The following is a 16,587-nucleotide window of genomic DNA, read 5'->3' as shown; positions in this document are numbered from 1 at the left end:
AAGTACACTTCAAGGCTCTTCTCTGTTCTGGCACCGAGGTGGTGGAATGAACTTCCCCTAGATGTCCGTACAGCAGAGTCCCTGATTATCTTTAGGCGATGACTGAAGACCTACCTCCTCCTGAAATACCTAAATTAGCACTTTCCAAGTTTGTAGAATTCGAGTTATATTTATATTGAGTTTGTAATCTTGCGTACCAGTGTAGATTTATTCATTACTAGAGATTTAAAGCACTTTTGTACGTCGCTCTGGATAAGGGCGTCTGCTAAATGCCGCAAATGTAACTGTAAGTAGCATTACCTGCCTGCTGAATAAGTACCCCATGCTAACCAATTGCACCACTCAAGCCCTTATGTAAGTGAGCCTGAGCTAAACACTGCCTTCTTAAACTGGATAAAAGTTTTCCTTTATTTTGATTATAGGCACAAAAAGCATTGAATCATTAGTGATCATCAAACCAAAGCTAAGTCCCATGTGGGATTAGCATATAACGTAAACTTCACCTGGCAACTTAATTATAGCATGTTTACATTAATCTTTTTTATCTTGTTCTACATTAGGGTCTACTCTACTCACGGTATCTAAGACAAACCACACATGGACATTTGTTTTAAAATTCATGCTCCAGGTGAGGCTCGAACTCACAACCTCGGCATTGCTTCACCTGTACTGCTGTATAAGTACCGCGCGCTAACCGATTGCGCCACTGGAGCTATATTGTTAGGGATGTACCTGGGTTTAGCATGATCCTGAGCAGGCTGCGATCAATTACTGATTCATATGAATTGAATGTTTTTACTAACCATGTAGTTGTTAACATTTACAGTATGATCACCAACCCTTCTCCTGGAGTCCTGAAGATTCTATTTCTAACCATGTGAATGTGTCTAACACAGATAATCAGTCCAGTCAATTAGTTAGATTTGGTAAAAGATTTGGGCTGAAGCAGAATTCTGCAGGATGGTAGATGTCCAGGAGCATGATTGGGGACCACTTACCTCTCAGGCAGCATATATAAAGAGAAAAGCAGTGGGCCTAAGACAGATCCTTGCGGAACTCCAAACTTGACCTCAGAGAGTGTGGAGAACTTACCATTTACATCAACAAACTAATATCAATCAGTCAAGTAAGACCTTAGCCAAGAAAGAGCTGTTCCCTTTATTCCAACAACGTTCTCAAGTCTAGCAAGCAGTATAGTATCATCAATGGTGTCAAAAGCTGCACTAAGGTCGAGCAAAACAAGTAAAGAGACAAAACCCTGATTAGAGGCCAATAGCAGGTCATTTACCACCTTAACTAGCACCGTCTCTGTGCTATGATGAGGGCTAAATTCTGACTGATACATTTAAAATGTTTTATTCCTTAGTATTCATGTTGCTCGTTCTTGTCGATTTCTTCTCTATGACATCCAAAGGATTCAACCATTTCTGTCCATACAGGCTGCCCAGATGCTTGTTCAGTCTCTTGTCATTTCAAGACTTGACTACTGCAACTCTCTGCTGGCAGGTCTCCCCCGGAATGCTATTCGTCCACTGCAAATGATCCAAAACGCAGCGGCACGACTTGTGTTCAATCAGCCCAAGTTTTCCCACACCACCCCACTGCTGCGCTCCTTTACTGGCTTCCAGTAGCTGCACGTATCAGATTCAAAACACTGATGCTTGCCTACAAGGCCAAAAATGGACCAGCACCATCTTACCTCAGTGACCTCATCACATCTCGCACTGCACCACGCTGTCTGAGATCCTCCAGCACTGCTCGACTGGTACCACCTTCTCACAGAATGAGAGGTAAGTACACTTCAAGGCTCTTCTCTGTTCTGGCACCGAGGTGGTGGAATGAACTTCCCCTAGATGTCCGTACAGCAGAGTCCCTGATTATCTTTAGGCGATGACTGAAGACCTACCTCCTCCTGAAATACCTAAATTAGCACTTTCCAAGTTTGTAGAATTCGAGTTATATTTATATTGAGTTTGTAATCTTGCGTACCAGTGTAGATTTATTCATTACTAGAGATTTAAAGCACTTTTGTACGTCGCTCTGGATAAGGGCGTCTGCTAAATGCCGCAAATGTAACTGTAAGTAGCATTACCTGCCTGCTGAATAAGTACCCCATGCTAACCAATTGCACCACTCAAGCCCTTATGTAAGTGAGCCTGAGCTAAACACTGCCTTCTTAAACTGGATAAAAGTTTTCCTTTATTTTGATTATAGGCACAAAAAGCATTGAATCATTAGTGATCATCAAACCAAAGCTAAGTCCCATGTGGGATTAGCATATAACGAAACTTCACCTGGCAACTTAATTATAGCATGTTTACATTAATCTTTTTTATCTTGTTCTACATTAGGGTCTACTCTACTCACGGTATCTAAGACAAACCACACATGGACATTTGTTTTAAAATTCATGCTCCAGGTGAGGCTCGAACTCACAACCTCGGCATTGCTTCACCTGTACTGCTGTATAAGTACCGCGCGCTAACCGATTGCGCCACTGGAGCTATATTGTTAGGGATGTACCTGGGTTTAGCATGATCCTGAGCAGGCTGCAATCAATTACTGATTCATATGAATTGAATGTTTTTACTAACCATGTAGTTGTTAACATTTACAGTATAATCACCAACCCTTCTCCTGGAGTCCTGAAGATTCTATTTCTAACCATGTGAATGTGTCTAACACAGATAATCAGTCCAGTCAATTAGTTAGATTTGGTAAAAGATTAGTTTTTGTGCAGGATGGTAGATGTCCAGGAGGATGATTGGGGACCACTTACCTCTCAGAATCAAAAGTAGCAAACTGTACTTTTCCATGTTGAAGAACATTGCACCATCTTCAGTATCTTTAACATATATATTTCATCTGGTATGTTGTGGGTAGTGAAAGTGTCAGAAAATCTAGAGGAATCCTGATATGAACTTCATACAGAGACGTATTTATAGCGAATTTTCATTCTGGCCACAAGGAAAGTTGCCCTATACAGTGTGAGATTTTTTCAGGAAGCTTTTAAAAAGCATGCTAGGTAAGGCTAGAGCTTTTACATTATAAGCATTGCATTACCTGCCTGCTGAATTATTACCTAATGCTAACCAATTGCACCGCTCGAGCCCTTATGTAAGTGAGCCTGAGCTAAACACTGCCTTCTTAAACTGGATAAAAGTTTCCTTAACTTTGATTATAAACACAAAAAGCATTGAATCACCAGTGATCATCAAACCAAACGTAAGTCCCATGTGGCATTAGCATATAACGTAAACTTTACCTGGCAACTTGATTATCACATGTTTACGTTAATCTTTTTTTATCTTGTTCCATATTAGGGTCTACCCAGAGCCTATACTCGAAACACTGATGTCAGATGGTTATATTTTCGATTGGATAGATCCATATTTATAGTCTAAGCAAATGTACATACTGCCAGATTTGTTTAAAAATTTCTGCTCAATAGAACTGCATAAAGACACCTAATTTTAGTGGTTTTTACTTAACAAAAAGTAATAAATCAGTGACCTTTAATCCTGCTCATCTGCTAACAGTCAAAGGTAAATCTTGTGTGGTATTAGCATGACGTACATTTCAAATGGATTCTAGAATTTAACACATATATATAACATTTTTATCTTGGTCAGTATTAGAGTGGATCCAAAGCCAATCTCATGAACACGCTGTTTTAGACACATGATGAACAGGACACCATTGACAGTATCTAAGATAAACCACACATTTGTTTTAAAATTCATGCTCCAGGTGAGGCTCGAACTCACAACCTCGGCATTGCTTCACCTGTACTGCTGTATAAGTACCGCGCGCTAACCGATTGCGCCACTGCAGCTACCAGGTGGATGGTACCTGGGTTTAGCATGATCCTGAGCAGGCTGTGATCAATTACTGATTCATATGAATTAATTGCTTCTCCTGGAGTCCTGAAGATTCTATTTCTAACCATGTGAATGCATCTAACACAGATAATCAGTCCAGTCAATTAGTTAGATTTGGTAAAAGATTAGTTTTTTTGCAGAATGGTAGATGTCCAAGAGGATGATTGGGGACCACTTGCCTCTCAGAATCAAAGGTAGCAAACTGTTCTTTTCCATGTTGAAGAACATTGCACCATCTTCAGTATCTTTAACATATATATTTCATCTGGTATGTTGTGGGTAGTGAAAGTGTCAGAAAAGCTAGAGGAATCCTGATATGAACTCCATACAGACAGGCATTTCTACCTAAGTTTGATTCTGGCCACAAGAAAAGTTGCCCTATACAGTGAGAGCATTTTCAGGAAGCTTTTAAAAAGCATGCTAGGTGAGGCTTGAGCTTACAACATCAGCACTGCATTAACTGCCTGCTGGATAAGTAACCCATGCTAACCAACTGGACCACTCAAGCTTTGCTGTAAGTTCGCCTGAGCTAAACATTGCCTTCTTAAACTGGATAAAAATGTACCTTTACTTTGATTATAGGCACAAAAAGCATTGAATCACCAGAGATCGTCAAACCAAAAGTAAGTCCCATGTGGCATTAGCATATAACGTAAAATTCACCTGGCAACCTGATTATAGCATGTTTACATTAATCTTTTTTTAAAATCTTTTTTTTATATTAGAGTCTACCCAGAGCCCATACTAGGAACACTGTTGTCAGACGGTTACATTTTAGATTGGATAGCATAGATCCATATTTATGTTGTCTAAGCAAATGTATTTACTGCTCAATAGAACTGCATACAGGCACCTAATTGTAGTGAAGGTTTTACTTCACAGGATGTACCAAATCAGTGACCTTTAACCCTGCTCATCTGCTAACAGTCAAAAGTAAATCTTGTGTGGTATTAGCATGATGTACATTTCAAATGAATTCTAGAATTTAACACATATACATAACATCTTTTCATCTTGGTCATTATTAGAGCGGATCAAAAACTAGTCTCATGAACACCCTGTTTGAGACACATGATGAACAGGACACCATTGACAGTATCTAAGACAAACCACACACTGACATTTGTTTAAAACTTGTGCGCTAGGTGAGGCTCGAACTCACAACCTTGGACATTTTTTTTCTAATAACTTGTTTGCTGATTAATTTCAAATACTCTCTGGGAATCTGCGCATTAGTCTTCCACACAGGTTAGCTAATCACTAATCACGTAAATTATTTGAATCAAATATTTTATACAGACTCTTCTTTGTGCTTGCTCAGAATTTTGCCATTTCATTATTAATTGAAATTAATTCTGCAAGCGAGTAAAGTTTTGATCTTCTACCATAAATGTAATATATTTTACCTACATCTTCTTATGCTCTACTAGATTCTGACTGCATGAAAATTTGTAGATTTCAGCAATTAGACATTTTGTGTCAGAGCTGAGGACTGATCTGTATTTTAAGCAGACAGTAAGATGGATGGTAAAGAATTTCAGTTTTGTAAAAAAATGGTAGTAATCCAATTTAAATACGTTGAAAGTTTGTCAAGGTGTTTCTCAGTCTTTTATTGGTCACCATGTACAGATAGTCTGCGATGGTGTAATGTCAGCTTAGGGACAAATAGAACGATATATCGCTCTGTATTTAGAATGTAATTTGTCTCTTCTGATTTGTCTGATGTTGGTTGTTTGGTCTAGAGCAGGGGTCACCAACATGGTGCCCGCGGGCCTTTTCTAAAAATAGCTCACCATAGCGCCACTTACCAGTGAGCTGCATCTAATTTTTTTTGTTGCTATTCTTATTTTAATTAACACTTACATTGGTGTGAATTTGAAAATGACAATATTAAAATATAGATAACTAGATATAGATGAATATCATTAATTATTAATAATAACATATAATTAAAGGTAAATTAGGCAAATTTGTTATTTCAGAAGTGTGTATCAAACTGGTACACATTAATCGGTACCCAAGAAGTAGCTCTCAGTTTCAAAAAGGTTGGTGACCCCTGGTCTAGAGGGTCTCTCTATCTCGCTTACACACAACACAGATTTTATTATAGTCCTCTGTAACAGTAGAAACAAAACCAACCATTCAAAACATATCTTTTATTATTTCTGTTTGTATTTACAGGTCAGATTAGGCGATGCGCATCAGTGTATGCATTAATGCTGCTTAGTTCAGTATGTTGTTTTATTCAGATTTGACTCACACCAAAGGTAGATAGATAGGATGGAAAGCATTCTCTTCTGCGCATCACAAGCTCTTCTATTCTATCCAAGTGCACGTTGTAATACAGAGGTATGTTGGAGTAAATTAGACATTTCACACAGTCAAATCTCACTTAAGCTGTGTCTCTGTCTACGGCACCTCCAGAGGCGCGCGCTTTGGTGAAAGCCGGAGAGGAAAGTCTCCAGAAGAGGTTCCTCAGCTTCTTCCTGAACTCCCTTCGCATTAAGCAGTATAATACCGGGTTTAAACAGCTGTTCGCATGAGCGAGACAGACAGTGAGCGGGAACACGTACGTGTGGACCATATAGTAGGTCTTGTCCCAGCGTACCGCGTTCAATTTCACGAGCACGCCCCAAAGCGTGATGGCGTGATTTGGCATCCAGCAGACGAAGAACGAAAGAACTACGACGATCACGGATTTGGTGACTTTAGACCGTCTCTTCGGGCGGCTGGTGTTGGCGACGATCCTGCGGCGCACGAAGCGCAGGAGTAGCGCGTTGCAGATGGAGAGGGTGATCATGGGTAAGATGAAGGCGAGCACGACTTTCTGGAGGTGGTAAAGCGCGAGCCATGGGTGGCCTTCGGGAAAGCGGAGGAGGCACAGCCTCTCGCCGGCCACCACTGTCACCGTGGCGAAAACGGCCGTGGGCGCCGTGGCGACGCTCGCGAGCACCCAGAGCGCCGCGCACACGCGTTTGATCGAAGTGAACCGGCGTCGCGCGCCTCCACCACGCACGCAGCACGCCACTGACCAGTACCGACTCACGCTCATGGCCGTGAGGAAAAACACGCTGGCGTACATGTTCATCACGGTGACCGACAGCACGATCTTGCACATGGCGTTACCGAAGGGCCAGCTGAAGTCCAGCGCCGCCTCGGCAGCCCAGAACGGCAACGTGAGCACGAACTGGAAGTCGGTCACGGCCAAGTTGACCACGAAAAAGTTGATCACAGATCTCTTCCTTCTCCTCTTCCCCAGCTTCGTCTTCATCAGGAAAAACACGAGCAGGTTGCCAACCAGACCCACAGCGCACACCGCCGAGTAAACCGACGAGATGAGAACTCTTAGGATAAGACTTCCATCTGCGCTCAGGTCGATGTCCTCCAGACTGCTGAACTTGTCCAGATGTGTTATATTCTTGTTCGGCGTCGCCCAGCAGCTGGAGTTTAAAATCTCCCCCATGCTATCGGAGAAAAGCGCAGGTGCCTTGTGCAACCTTTGCATCATTCACTTCTTTTCATGCATCTTTACGGATTTTTTGTATCGGTTCCTCTCCGTGACTCTCAGAACACCATCTGACAGCTGATCACCCGCTTTTATACAATCGCGCGCGCTCACTTACTCCCCCTCCCCCCCGTAGCGCGCGGAGTGGGCAAACCCGTGTGATTGGCAGTTCATTCTGATTTATAATTAGGGTTTGTTTTACCATGCGAAGCTACAAAATCCCTTACTCATAACGTATTTTTTTATTCAAGCATCTCCAGTCCTGGGAAGGCTCATGACCGATCAAGTGCCTATTCCAGGAGCACTTGGTATGATGCAGGAATGCACGCTGGATTGATGTCCATTGCAAGATATACACACACTCTCTTATATACACCTAACCAAGGAACCAAGGACACCTGCTTAATTATGACTTCAGTGAAAATAAAAATACTAATTTTACATTTCAACCTGAGAAAAACTGCAAAAGTACTTGGCAGAAGATTTCCAGAACGCCATTAGACATAGCTTGATATGTCCCAAATGTTGACTAAAAGATTACATATACTCTATCAAGACAAAGTTTCACATGACATTTGAATCTTTTTGTATTTTATTTCTGTGATACATATAAACACTGTTGGGCCCTTGTGCAAAACCCATAACCTTGAAGTGTTCAGTTTTGTCCTTTATCCTTTAATCCTTAATCCCACTTTGGATATAAGTGACAACTTTTCTGTGAATATAATCACCCTGCCTGCTTTTCCTTGCAAAAGCAAGAAATACATATCTTTGAAGTGCCGTCTTTTTGTGACTCCGGAATCTGAAGTTCAATGGATTGGCAAATCCATTCTAATTGCCCCAGGTCTCAGTGGTGAGTGTGTGTGTGTGTGTGTGTGTGTGTGTGTGTGTGTGTGTGTGTGTGTGTGTGAGTGTGGTGTCATCCTGCCTTAGGTGTATTCCTGAATTCTATCCAGAGGATTTACAGTACATTTAAAACATGACAAACCTGACCAGGATAAAATGATTAGTGAAGATATAATGTAATAATAATAATTAAACGTCGGTACTCAGTTTGTTCAAAACTACTTTTGGGGTCTTTACAAAACAGTTTCTCTGTAATAACTGCATACTTGAATGTCCAACCTCTTGTTTTTTGTTGTTGTTTTTCTTATGATCAGTTGTACAATAGAAGTGCATACATTTTTCCATTATATGCTTTTATTTTTCCACTATTAATTAATGTTACTTAAAAAAAATGATATTGTCAACATTACTTCAGATCTTTCTTTAGAGTGTTTCAACCACAGTCATTTTCTTTTTAAAGAGGATGGAAAACATAATTTTCAAAACAAATTGAAATGTACTGCTTTAAAAAAGAAAGCATTGTTCTAAAATGAAAAACTCACAATGACAGCATTCATATGTCAGTTTATTTGTATCAAATGTGCAGCATGTCATGGATGCATGGATTCTTTTATCTAGCTTATTGTTATGCAGAGACATCCATTATCTCGCACTAAATGTGAGATGCTGATCATATGTTGTCATGTGCACTCTAGTCCCTAATTCTTGTTTGATAAGGAGTGCAGATAAAGGGAAAGCAAATAAAAATGCATTACTTTTGTCAGTATAAATGTAGCAGTCGCTGAATAAGACTGACAATTCTGCTGTCTGAATTTCTTTATTTTCTATTAGAATCTTTGCTTACATTAAATGAGATCTCAAAACTCTGGGCTTCTAGTTGTTCCTACAATAACAAAGTCCACTAAAGGTGGTAGATCATTTTCACATTTAGCTCCTAAACTCTGGAATAGTCTTCCTGACAGTGTTCGGGGCTCAGACACACTCTCCCAGTTTAAGTGCAGATTAAAAACATATCTTTTTAGCAAAGCCTACACATAACACACATCACATCATAACCTTGTGCTCAAATGATCACATGCACATTATCAACTTGTGTTGTTAATATCATGAACAGCAGCTACGCTAATACCTCTCCACTGCTTCTCTTTCTCTCCCCATCGCGAGGCATACCGAGGCTTGGCCAGCTCCAGTCACGTTCCACCTCATGAAGATTATGGACTTTAAAGAAGTAGATGCCGAACTCGCAAACATCCTGAACCATCTAGAGACGTACCAGTGCCATTTGGATCCCACTACATGTGTGGAGTTTTGACATTGGACCTCCTGGAGTGTTTAAAGGCTCTGGCATGGAGAAGCTGTTGCTGGATCTGTGATGATCACAAATGTTGAGCTCAGTAGCTCCTACTTTTATACCAAAGGCTAGAAAGAACTTTTACTTATAATCTTATACTCCAGTGCTCATGTTAGTTCTCACTCTCCAGTGTTCTGTACTGTTGAAAGATTTATGATCAAACTCTTGATGTCACCCAAATAAGGATGGGTTCCCCTTTTGAGTCTGGTTTCTCTCAAGGTTTCTTCCTCATTACATCTAAGGGAGTTTTTCCTTGCCACAGTCGCCACAGCTGCTTAACAGGGATAAATACACCCCATTCACCTTAACTGTTGATTTCTGTAAAGCTGCTTTGAGACAATGTCTGTTGTGAAAAGCGCTATAGAAATAAACTTGACTTGACTTGACTTGACTAAAAAAAAAAAAAAAAAACATATAGTCAGACCAAGTCACCGGACCTGTTAGTAAGTCCTGTAAGCCATAAAGCAAAAAATGGGTTTAAAACCAACCCGTATGTTACCGGGCAGTATGCACATTTTCTTAAGCATAAAAAATGCTGAAGCAATATTGAAAATAAAGAATTTAAGGTCAGTGGAAAACAGACATTGGAGTGAAGGATGCTGCTGCAGTCAGCAGGGCAGTTATTAGACTTGAAGCAAAGATTCACGTTTGAGAATTCAAGGATTAAATAAGTAACAGATATAGAAGTGAAGGTTGTGGTACTTTAGGACAGCCAATTCATCTTTTGAAGAAAAACTTACTTATTGGAAGCTGCAAGGTCAAACAAAAAGTATTAAGTCAAGATGGACCAATAAATAAAATATAAATAAAATAATATTAAAATAAATAAAATATTGTAGGCCCCCTGAACAGCACTGGATCTCATTACTTTGCATGATAAATGCTATTTCTGCTTTTCAGGTCAGTGCAATGAACAGTTCTGAGTTCTGCAGATTTCAATGGCCATGTAGGTGAAGGGAACAGAGGTGATGAGGAGGTGATGGGTAGGTATGTCCTTAGGGAGCTGAATGTGGATGGGTAGATGGTAGATTTTGCTAAAAGGATGGAAACTGCAGTGGTAAATATGTATTTTAAGAAGAAGAAGGATCATAGAGTGACGTATAAGAGCAGAGGAAGGTGCACACAGGTGGACTATGTTCTATGCAGGAGATGCAACCTGAAGGAGATTGGAGACTGTAAGGTGTTGTAGCTAGACAGCATCAGATGGTGGTCTGTAGAATGGCATTGGAGGTAAAAAAAAAAAAAAAGAAGAAGAGGAGAGTGAGGACTGAAAAGAAATAAGATGGTGGAAACTGAAGGAAGAAGACTGTAGTGTGAGATTCAGGGAAGAGTTCAGACAGGGGCTCGGAGGTGGTGAAGAGGTGCTGGATGATTGAACAAATACTGCAGAAGTGATAAGGGAGACAGCTAGGAAGGTAATTGGTGTGACATCTGGAAAGAGAAAGAAAGAAAAAGAGACGTGGTGGTGAAACGAGGAAGTGCAGGAAAGCATGAGGAAAAAGAGGTTGGTGAAAGAGAATTGGGATCTGTAGAGAGATGAGAAAAGTAGGCAGGAGTACAAGGAGATGCAGCAGCAGATGAGGGATGTGGCCAAAGCAAAGGAGAAGGCATATAAGGACCTGTATGAGAAGTTGGACACTAAGGAAGGAGAAAAGGATTTGTACCGATTGGCCAGGCAGAGGGACCGAGCTGGGAAGGATGTGCTGCAGGTTAGCGCAATAAAGGATAGAGATGGAAATGTGTTGACTATAGTAAGTAGAGTGTGTTGAGAAGATGAAGGGAATATTTTAAACAGCTGATGAATGAGGAAAATGAGAGAGAGAGAAGGGTTGATGATGTGGACATGGTAAAGCAGGAAGTGGACAGGATTAGTAAGGAAGAAGTGAGAGCAGCAATTAAAAGGATGAAGAGTGGAAAGTCGGTAGAACCAGATGACATACCGGTAGAAGCATGGAAATGTTTAGGAGAGATGGCAGTGGAGTTTTTAATAAAATTGTTTAACCAGATTCTGTAAGGTGAGAGAATGCCTGAGGAATGGAGAAGGAATGTGCTGGTACCAATTTTTAAGAATAAGGGAGATGAGCAGACCTGTAGTAACTACTACAGGGGAATAAAGCTGATCAGTCACAGCATTAAGTTATGGGAAAGAGTAGTGGAAGCCAGGCTGAGAGAAGAGATGAGCATCTGTGAGCAACATTATGGTTTCATGCTGAGGAAGAGCATTACATGTGCAATGTTTGCTTTGAGAATGTTGATGGAGAAGTATAGAGAAGGTCAGAAAGAGTTGCATTGTGTGTTTGTGGATTTATGGAAAGCATACGACAGGGTGCCAAGAGAAAAGTTGTGGTATTGTATGAGGAAGTCAGGTGTGTCAGAGAAGTATGTGAGAGTGGTGCAGGACATGTATGAGGACAGTGTGACAGCAATTATGTGTGAGGTAGGAACGACAGATTAGTTTATGGTGGAGGTTGGACTGCATCAAAGATCAGCTCTGAGCCATTTCCTGTTTGCATTGCTGATGGACAGGTTGATGGACGAGGTCAGACATGAGTCTCTATGGACTATGATGTTTGCGGATGATATTGTTATTTGTGGTGAGAGTAGGGAGCAGGCTGAGAAGCGCCTAGAGAGGTGCAGGTACGTGCTGGGAGAAGCGGGATGAAAGTCAGAAGGAGTAGAACAGAGTACATGTGTGTGAATGAGAGGGAGGGCAGTGGAGTGGTTGCGTGGAAAAGGTGGAAAAGGTGGGGGAGTTTAGGTACCTGGGGTGCAAAGTAATAGAGAAGTGAAGAAAAGAGTGCAGGCAGGGTGGAGTGGGTGGAGAAGAGTGGCAGGAGTGATTTGTGATAGAAGGGTATCTGCAAGAGTGAAAAGGAAAGTTTATAGGACTTTGGTAAGACCTGCAATGTTGTATAGTTATTGACTAAAAGACAGGAGGCGGAGCTGGAGGAGGCAGAGCTGAAGATGCTTAGATTTTCGTTGAGAGTAACGAGGATGGAAAGGATTTGAAATTTGTTTATTAGAGGAACTGCGCATATAGGATGTTTTGGAGACAAGGTGAGGCAGGTGAGATTGAGATGATTTGGACATGTGCAGAAGAGGGACATGGGGTATATCGGTAGGAGAATGCTGAGGATGGAGCCACCAGCAAGGCGGAAAAGAGAAAGGCCAAGGAGGAGGTTTATGGATGTGGTGAGGGAAGACATGCAGGTAGTTGGTTTGAAAGAGGCAGATGTAGAGGACAGGGGGGTATGGAGACAGATGATCGGATGTGGTGACCCATAATAGAAGCAGCCAAAAGAAGAAGCAGAATTGGGATGCCCTTAACCAGAGTGACTTAAAAAAGTGGTTTAAAAGCTCTCAATAAGTCAAACCCATATAGTCCTGATCAGACCTTTTTTGTTATTAATATATCTTAGGCTAGTTTGTGAACTTGCAGTTGCTAAATGCATATTAAATTACACGTTTTAACATTTGTCTGCAAGTAAGAGGTTTTTTTTTCTCTTTCCGAAAGTGTAAACAAAACTAAAACTCAGTTATTACAAATACCAGTGAAAGTCAGAATATCCACTGTGATTGTTTTGTTTTCTTTTAAAAACAAGTTGCTTATGGATAAAATGACTAGATATGGATTCTACCAAGTCTCATTCAGTTTGATAATTGTGGATGAGAGCAACTTCCTGAAAAATTATGCACAAGTTTTATCTCAATGAAACACGAACCAGATTGAGAGAAATAATCTCAAAAGAGTGCATGGGATTAGTATTCAGTAATAGCTGAGAAATCAATGAAGAAAATACAATGTCACATTTTATGTTTGCATTTTAGTTGCAAAAAGCACTATAGAAATAAACTTGACTTTATTTTGTGGAAAAAAAGACAAAATGAATAATTTTATCATAAGGCTGCATGTGGATGAATGGCACTACAGTGATATTAAAAGGGAGGTTTATCATGCGTGTCTAGATTTCTTTGTCTCTTTGGGCCACGGTCCTCCCACACGGTCCAGCCAAGAGGCGGTACAGCAAAATTCATGAGGAAGAAAAGTTTGATTTTGGACTGAGAGCTGCAGTATTCAGATTGTGTTGCCAGATTGGCACGGATCCTATTTTACTTTGCTTTTAACTGAGAAACAATGCAAATGGTTAGTATTTCTAAAATGGGTAGCTGTGCATATTACTTCTGCTTGTTGACATAATGAAAAGTAAAATGAAAATTGTTAGTGATTAAATAGCTGGATAGTATTTAGAAAAGTTTGGCTGTAGCCCTTTGAGTTTAATCACTGGTCAGGTGGTCAAATGTCACATCATTTGTTTTCAAAACTATAGAAAATCAGAAAAATTTATTTTCCTAAGTTAACATCTTCACAGTGCTAAGTGGCATAGTTACTTAGTTAGTACTTAGATAGTACTTAGTTAGTAAGTGACACAGTAAAGAGAAGCCTTATTCCACACACACACACACACACACACACACACACACACACACACACACACAAACCCCATGCAATTTTTTAATCGGGAAAATCTGGCAACCCTGGCAGGGCTGGGACAAAAACGCGTTGGGATTGGAAGTGAAATTTGGCAAAGTCGGAGATGGGGATGGTTCATAGTGAATCTGGGCGGGTTTGAAGTCGCTACTGGTTTGGAAGTTTTGTGCATACAATCTGGCAACCTCTGTCCCAGCAGTTGAGTCGGGACTCCCCCTGCTGCAGCTCTAGCTCGGGCGACTCGGGTTCCTCGGGATGACTCGCGCTGATGAGAGCTGAAAAGTTTGGGTGTATGATCGCCGCATCCTGCAGCATGGATCCACTCAGCTTGCGTCCTCAGTTCCTGCAAACATCTGTACTGCGAAATGAAAGGCGTTTACAATAACCTTCCGTGTGTGAGAAAGACCGCTTAAGTGCACAAGCCTTGAGCTCAGCTTTTAGGATGCACTCAAAGCGCGGATTTTGCGCCTTTTGCTTGGTCTTCATACTCCCAGCTGTACTCCTGAGCATTGTACAGAGAGCAGACTCTCATGTGCTGTATGAAACTGCAGGTGAGTTGGAGAAGCATTATAGTTTTTGACCTTGAATGAATGTGTGTCTGCGAGGAATCAGTTCTGCTCTTGTGTTCTGAGCTCAATTGCTTCTGCACGCGCGCGCGCAAAAAAAAAGATGTTTTACAGTCTTTTGTAGACTATTTACAATCTTCTCAAAACAAATAATGCATAAGAAATCATTCTGCAAAAAACAAACAAACAAAAACTTTTCAATTCTGTTGGATGAGTGAAAGGGTTGCCAGTTCAATATGTGATGCTGCAGGCTTTCATTGAGCTGTCAGCAGTGCAGCTGAGTGGAAAAGAAATGTTGTTCCCCAAATTGATTCTGGATTAAACAAGCACACGTTAATTTATAAATAAATACGTTTCCAGAACAAAATTGATAGAATTAGGACAGGCTGATAAGGGGGATGTTAGGATGAAACTACAACTTAGAGCTGTTTACACAAAACAGCAGAAGGTGGAGAAAGAGGATATGAAGGGAAAATGTTGGGCCTATACTTTATTCAGTTTTGCTATTGACATCTTGACACGGTTGTGCAATGTGAATGTCTTTGTTAGCATGAATTACCAGTCTATTAAAAAGATCGTAATTTTTTCGCAGTATGTTTTAAAACAAATATTTTTTTAATATATTTTTTAAGTTTTTTTATAAATAAAGCTACTGTTTGTGTGTTGTTTCCTGTCTTATGCCCAACATCGTCACACTCTGGCTGGTTTTGGAGAGGAAACTTCCTTGTCTCCTGTTTCTCTCTGCTGTTTCATGACATCTGGGTCAAAATTGGAACAATGCTTTCAGTTGAAAGAGCTTTCAAGACAATGGAAGATTCTGACTGAGCCTCTGGAGAAATGCATGAATAAACATGATGTCTTAAAGCCCCATATGATTCTCTTTTTTTAGCTAGTATTGTTTCAGGCAGAAATGTTTTGTTTGCATCTAGCTCTTAGCAGTACTGAGGTCTGTTGTTTATCGCTGAAAAATAACTCATTAAATGTTATTGTAAAAGAAGGAGAGTTCTGTAATAACTCATGTAATAACCATCTTTTTGTTTCTGCAGGTAGTTTTTCTGAAGGGCTTCTCCAGGACGAGATTGTTCACCCTCAGAGAGTGGATTCAGATGGAGCTTTCATCTCGAACCTCGTGTCCTACCGTGTGAGCCGAGTCCGTCGGAGGCAGACCGCGGACAGCACTGAAAGCCTGCCTCATGTTTTCTACCATTTACAATACAATGGAGAGGACTTGCTTTTTAATCTTACCCTAAACCCATATCTGCTAGCTCCTGGTTTTCTCACAGAACGGCGATCAGGTAGCCTTAAGGGCTCCACTTTACATTCTGCCGGCAAATCTCTGTGCTACTTTCTCGGAGAGGTTCGGAGTGAATCAACCGCTAAGGGGCAAGCAGCTGTGAGCACCTGCAATGGCTTGGTATGCTAGCTGGAATAAATACGATGGGGGATGTTTAATAGGGGAACCGCTTTCACAATGATAATGAATTTACTTTCATCAAAATATTCCATATTTACATTCTCACTTCCTGAACATACAGTAACTATAGTTGAACAGAGCTTATTGTATAAAATTCGAAGGATGGGATTGGTCTCGGTTAAAGGTTTGAAGCTGTCTTTAAAGAGAGATAGCATTAGCATAGCATAGCATGTAGCGAAGCATTTGAAATGTATTTTTTATTTAGATATATCATAAAACTTTCTTTCGGCTTCTCCCATCAGGGGTCGCCACAGCGGATCATCCGCATGTTTGATTTGGCACATGTTTTTATCCTGGATGTCCTTCCTAATGCAACCCTCCCTATTTATCCGGGTTTGGGACCAGCACTAAGAGTGGCTGGACCTTTTTTTTTAGATTTATCATGTTATTATTTATATGTCTATCAATTACCACCAACTATATTTTAACATTATTGTTTTAATTTTTATTATTTTTTTGTTGCCACATTTTTGTA

The 16,587-nt window shown here is 40.6% G+C and overlaps 2 protein-coding genes and 3 non-coding genes across 5 annotated transcripts in view; 1 reads left to right on the top strand and 4 right to left on the bottom strand.

The window, feature by feature from the left end:
- Positions 1-620: 620 nt before the first annotated feature.
- trnai-uau lies at positions 621-713 on the bottom strand. The gene is given in 2 exon segments: positions 621-656; positions 676-713. It is a non-coding gene; the product is annotated as a tRNA-Ile (tRNA).
- A 1,698-nt stretch (positions 714-2,411) lies between these two features.
- Positions 2,412-2,504, bottom strand: trnai-uau. The gene is given in 2 exon segments: positions 2,412-2,447; positions 2,467-2,504. It is a non-coding gene; the product is annotated as a tRNA-Ile (tRNA).
- Positions 2,505-3,742: 1,238 nt separating this feature from the next.
- Positions 3,743-3,835, bottom strand: trnai-uau. Its single transcript is given in 2 exon segments — positions 3,743-3,778; positions 3,798-3,835. It is a non-coding gene; the product is annotated as a tRNA-Ile (tRNA).
- A 2,158-nt stretch (positions 3,836-5,993) lies between these two features.
- Positions 5,994-9,109, bottom strand: rxfp3.3a2 (relaxin family peptide receptor 3.3a2). Its single transcript, XM_046857831.1, has one exon. It carries the CDS (start codon positions 7,387-7,389, stop codon positions 6,274-6,276), a length of 1,116 nt encoding a protein of 371 aa, XP_046713787.1. The 5' UTR covers positions 7,390-9,109; the 3' UTR covers positions 5,994-6,273.
- Positions 9,110-14,223: 5,114 nt separating this feature from the next.
- LOC124391261 (A disintegrin and metalloproteinase with thrombospondin motifs 7) overlaps positions 14,224-16,587 on the top strand; it is a 56,611-nt gene continuing 54,247 nt past the window's right edge. Inside the window, exons 1-2 of the mRNA XM_046857731.1 lie at positions 14,224-14,623; positions 15,685-16,052. Of these exons, the coding sequence (XP_046713687.1) occupies positions 14,515-14,623; positions 15,685-16,052 (477 nt within the window). The 5' untranslated portion in view covers positions 14,224-14,514. The remainder of the gene's footprint in view (positions 14,624-15,684; positions 16,053-16,587) is intronic.

This window comes from Silurus meridionalis, chromosome 9 (genome assembly GCF_014805685.1).
Source record: "Silurus meridionalis isolate SWU-2019-XX chromosome 9, ASM1480568v1, whole genome shotgun sequence".
NCBI classification, from domain to species: Eukaryota; Metazoa; Chordata; class Actinopteri; order Siluriformes; family Siluridae; genus Silurus; species Silurus meridionalis.
Note: the sequence above shows the minus strand (reverse complement) of the source record. Positions and strands in the feature narration are given on the sequence as shown.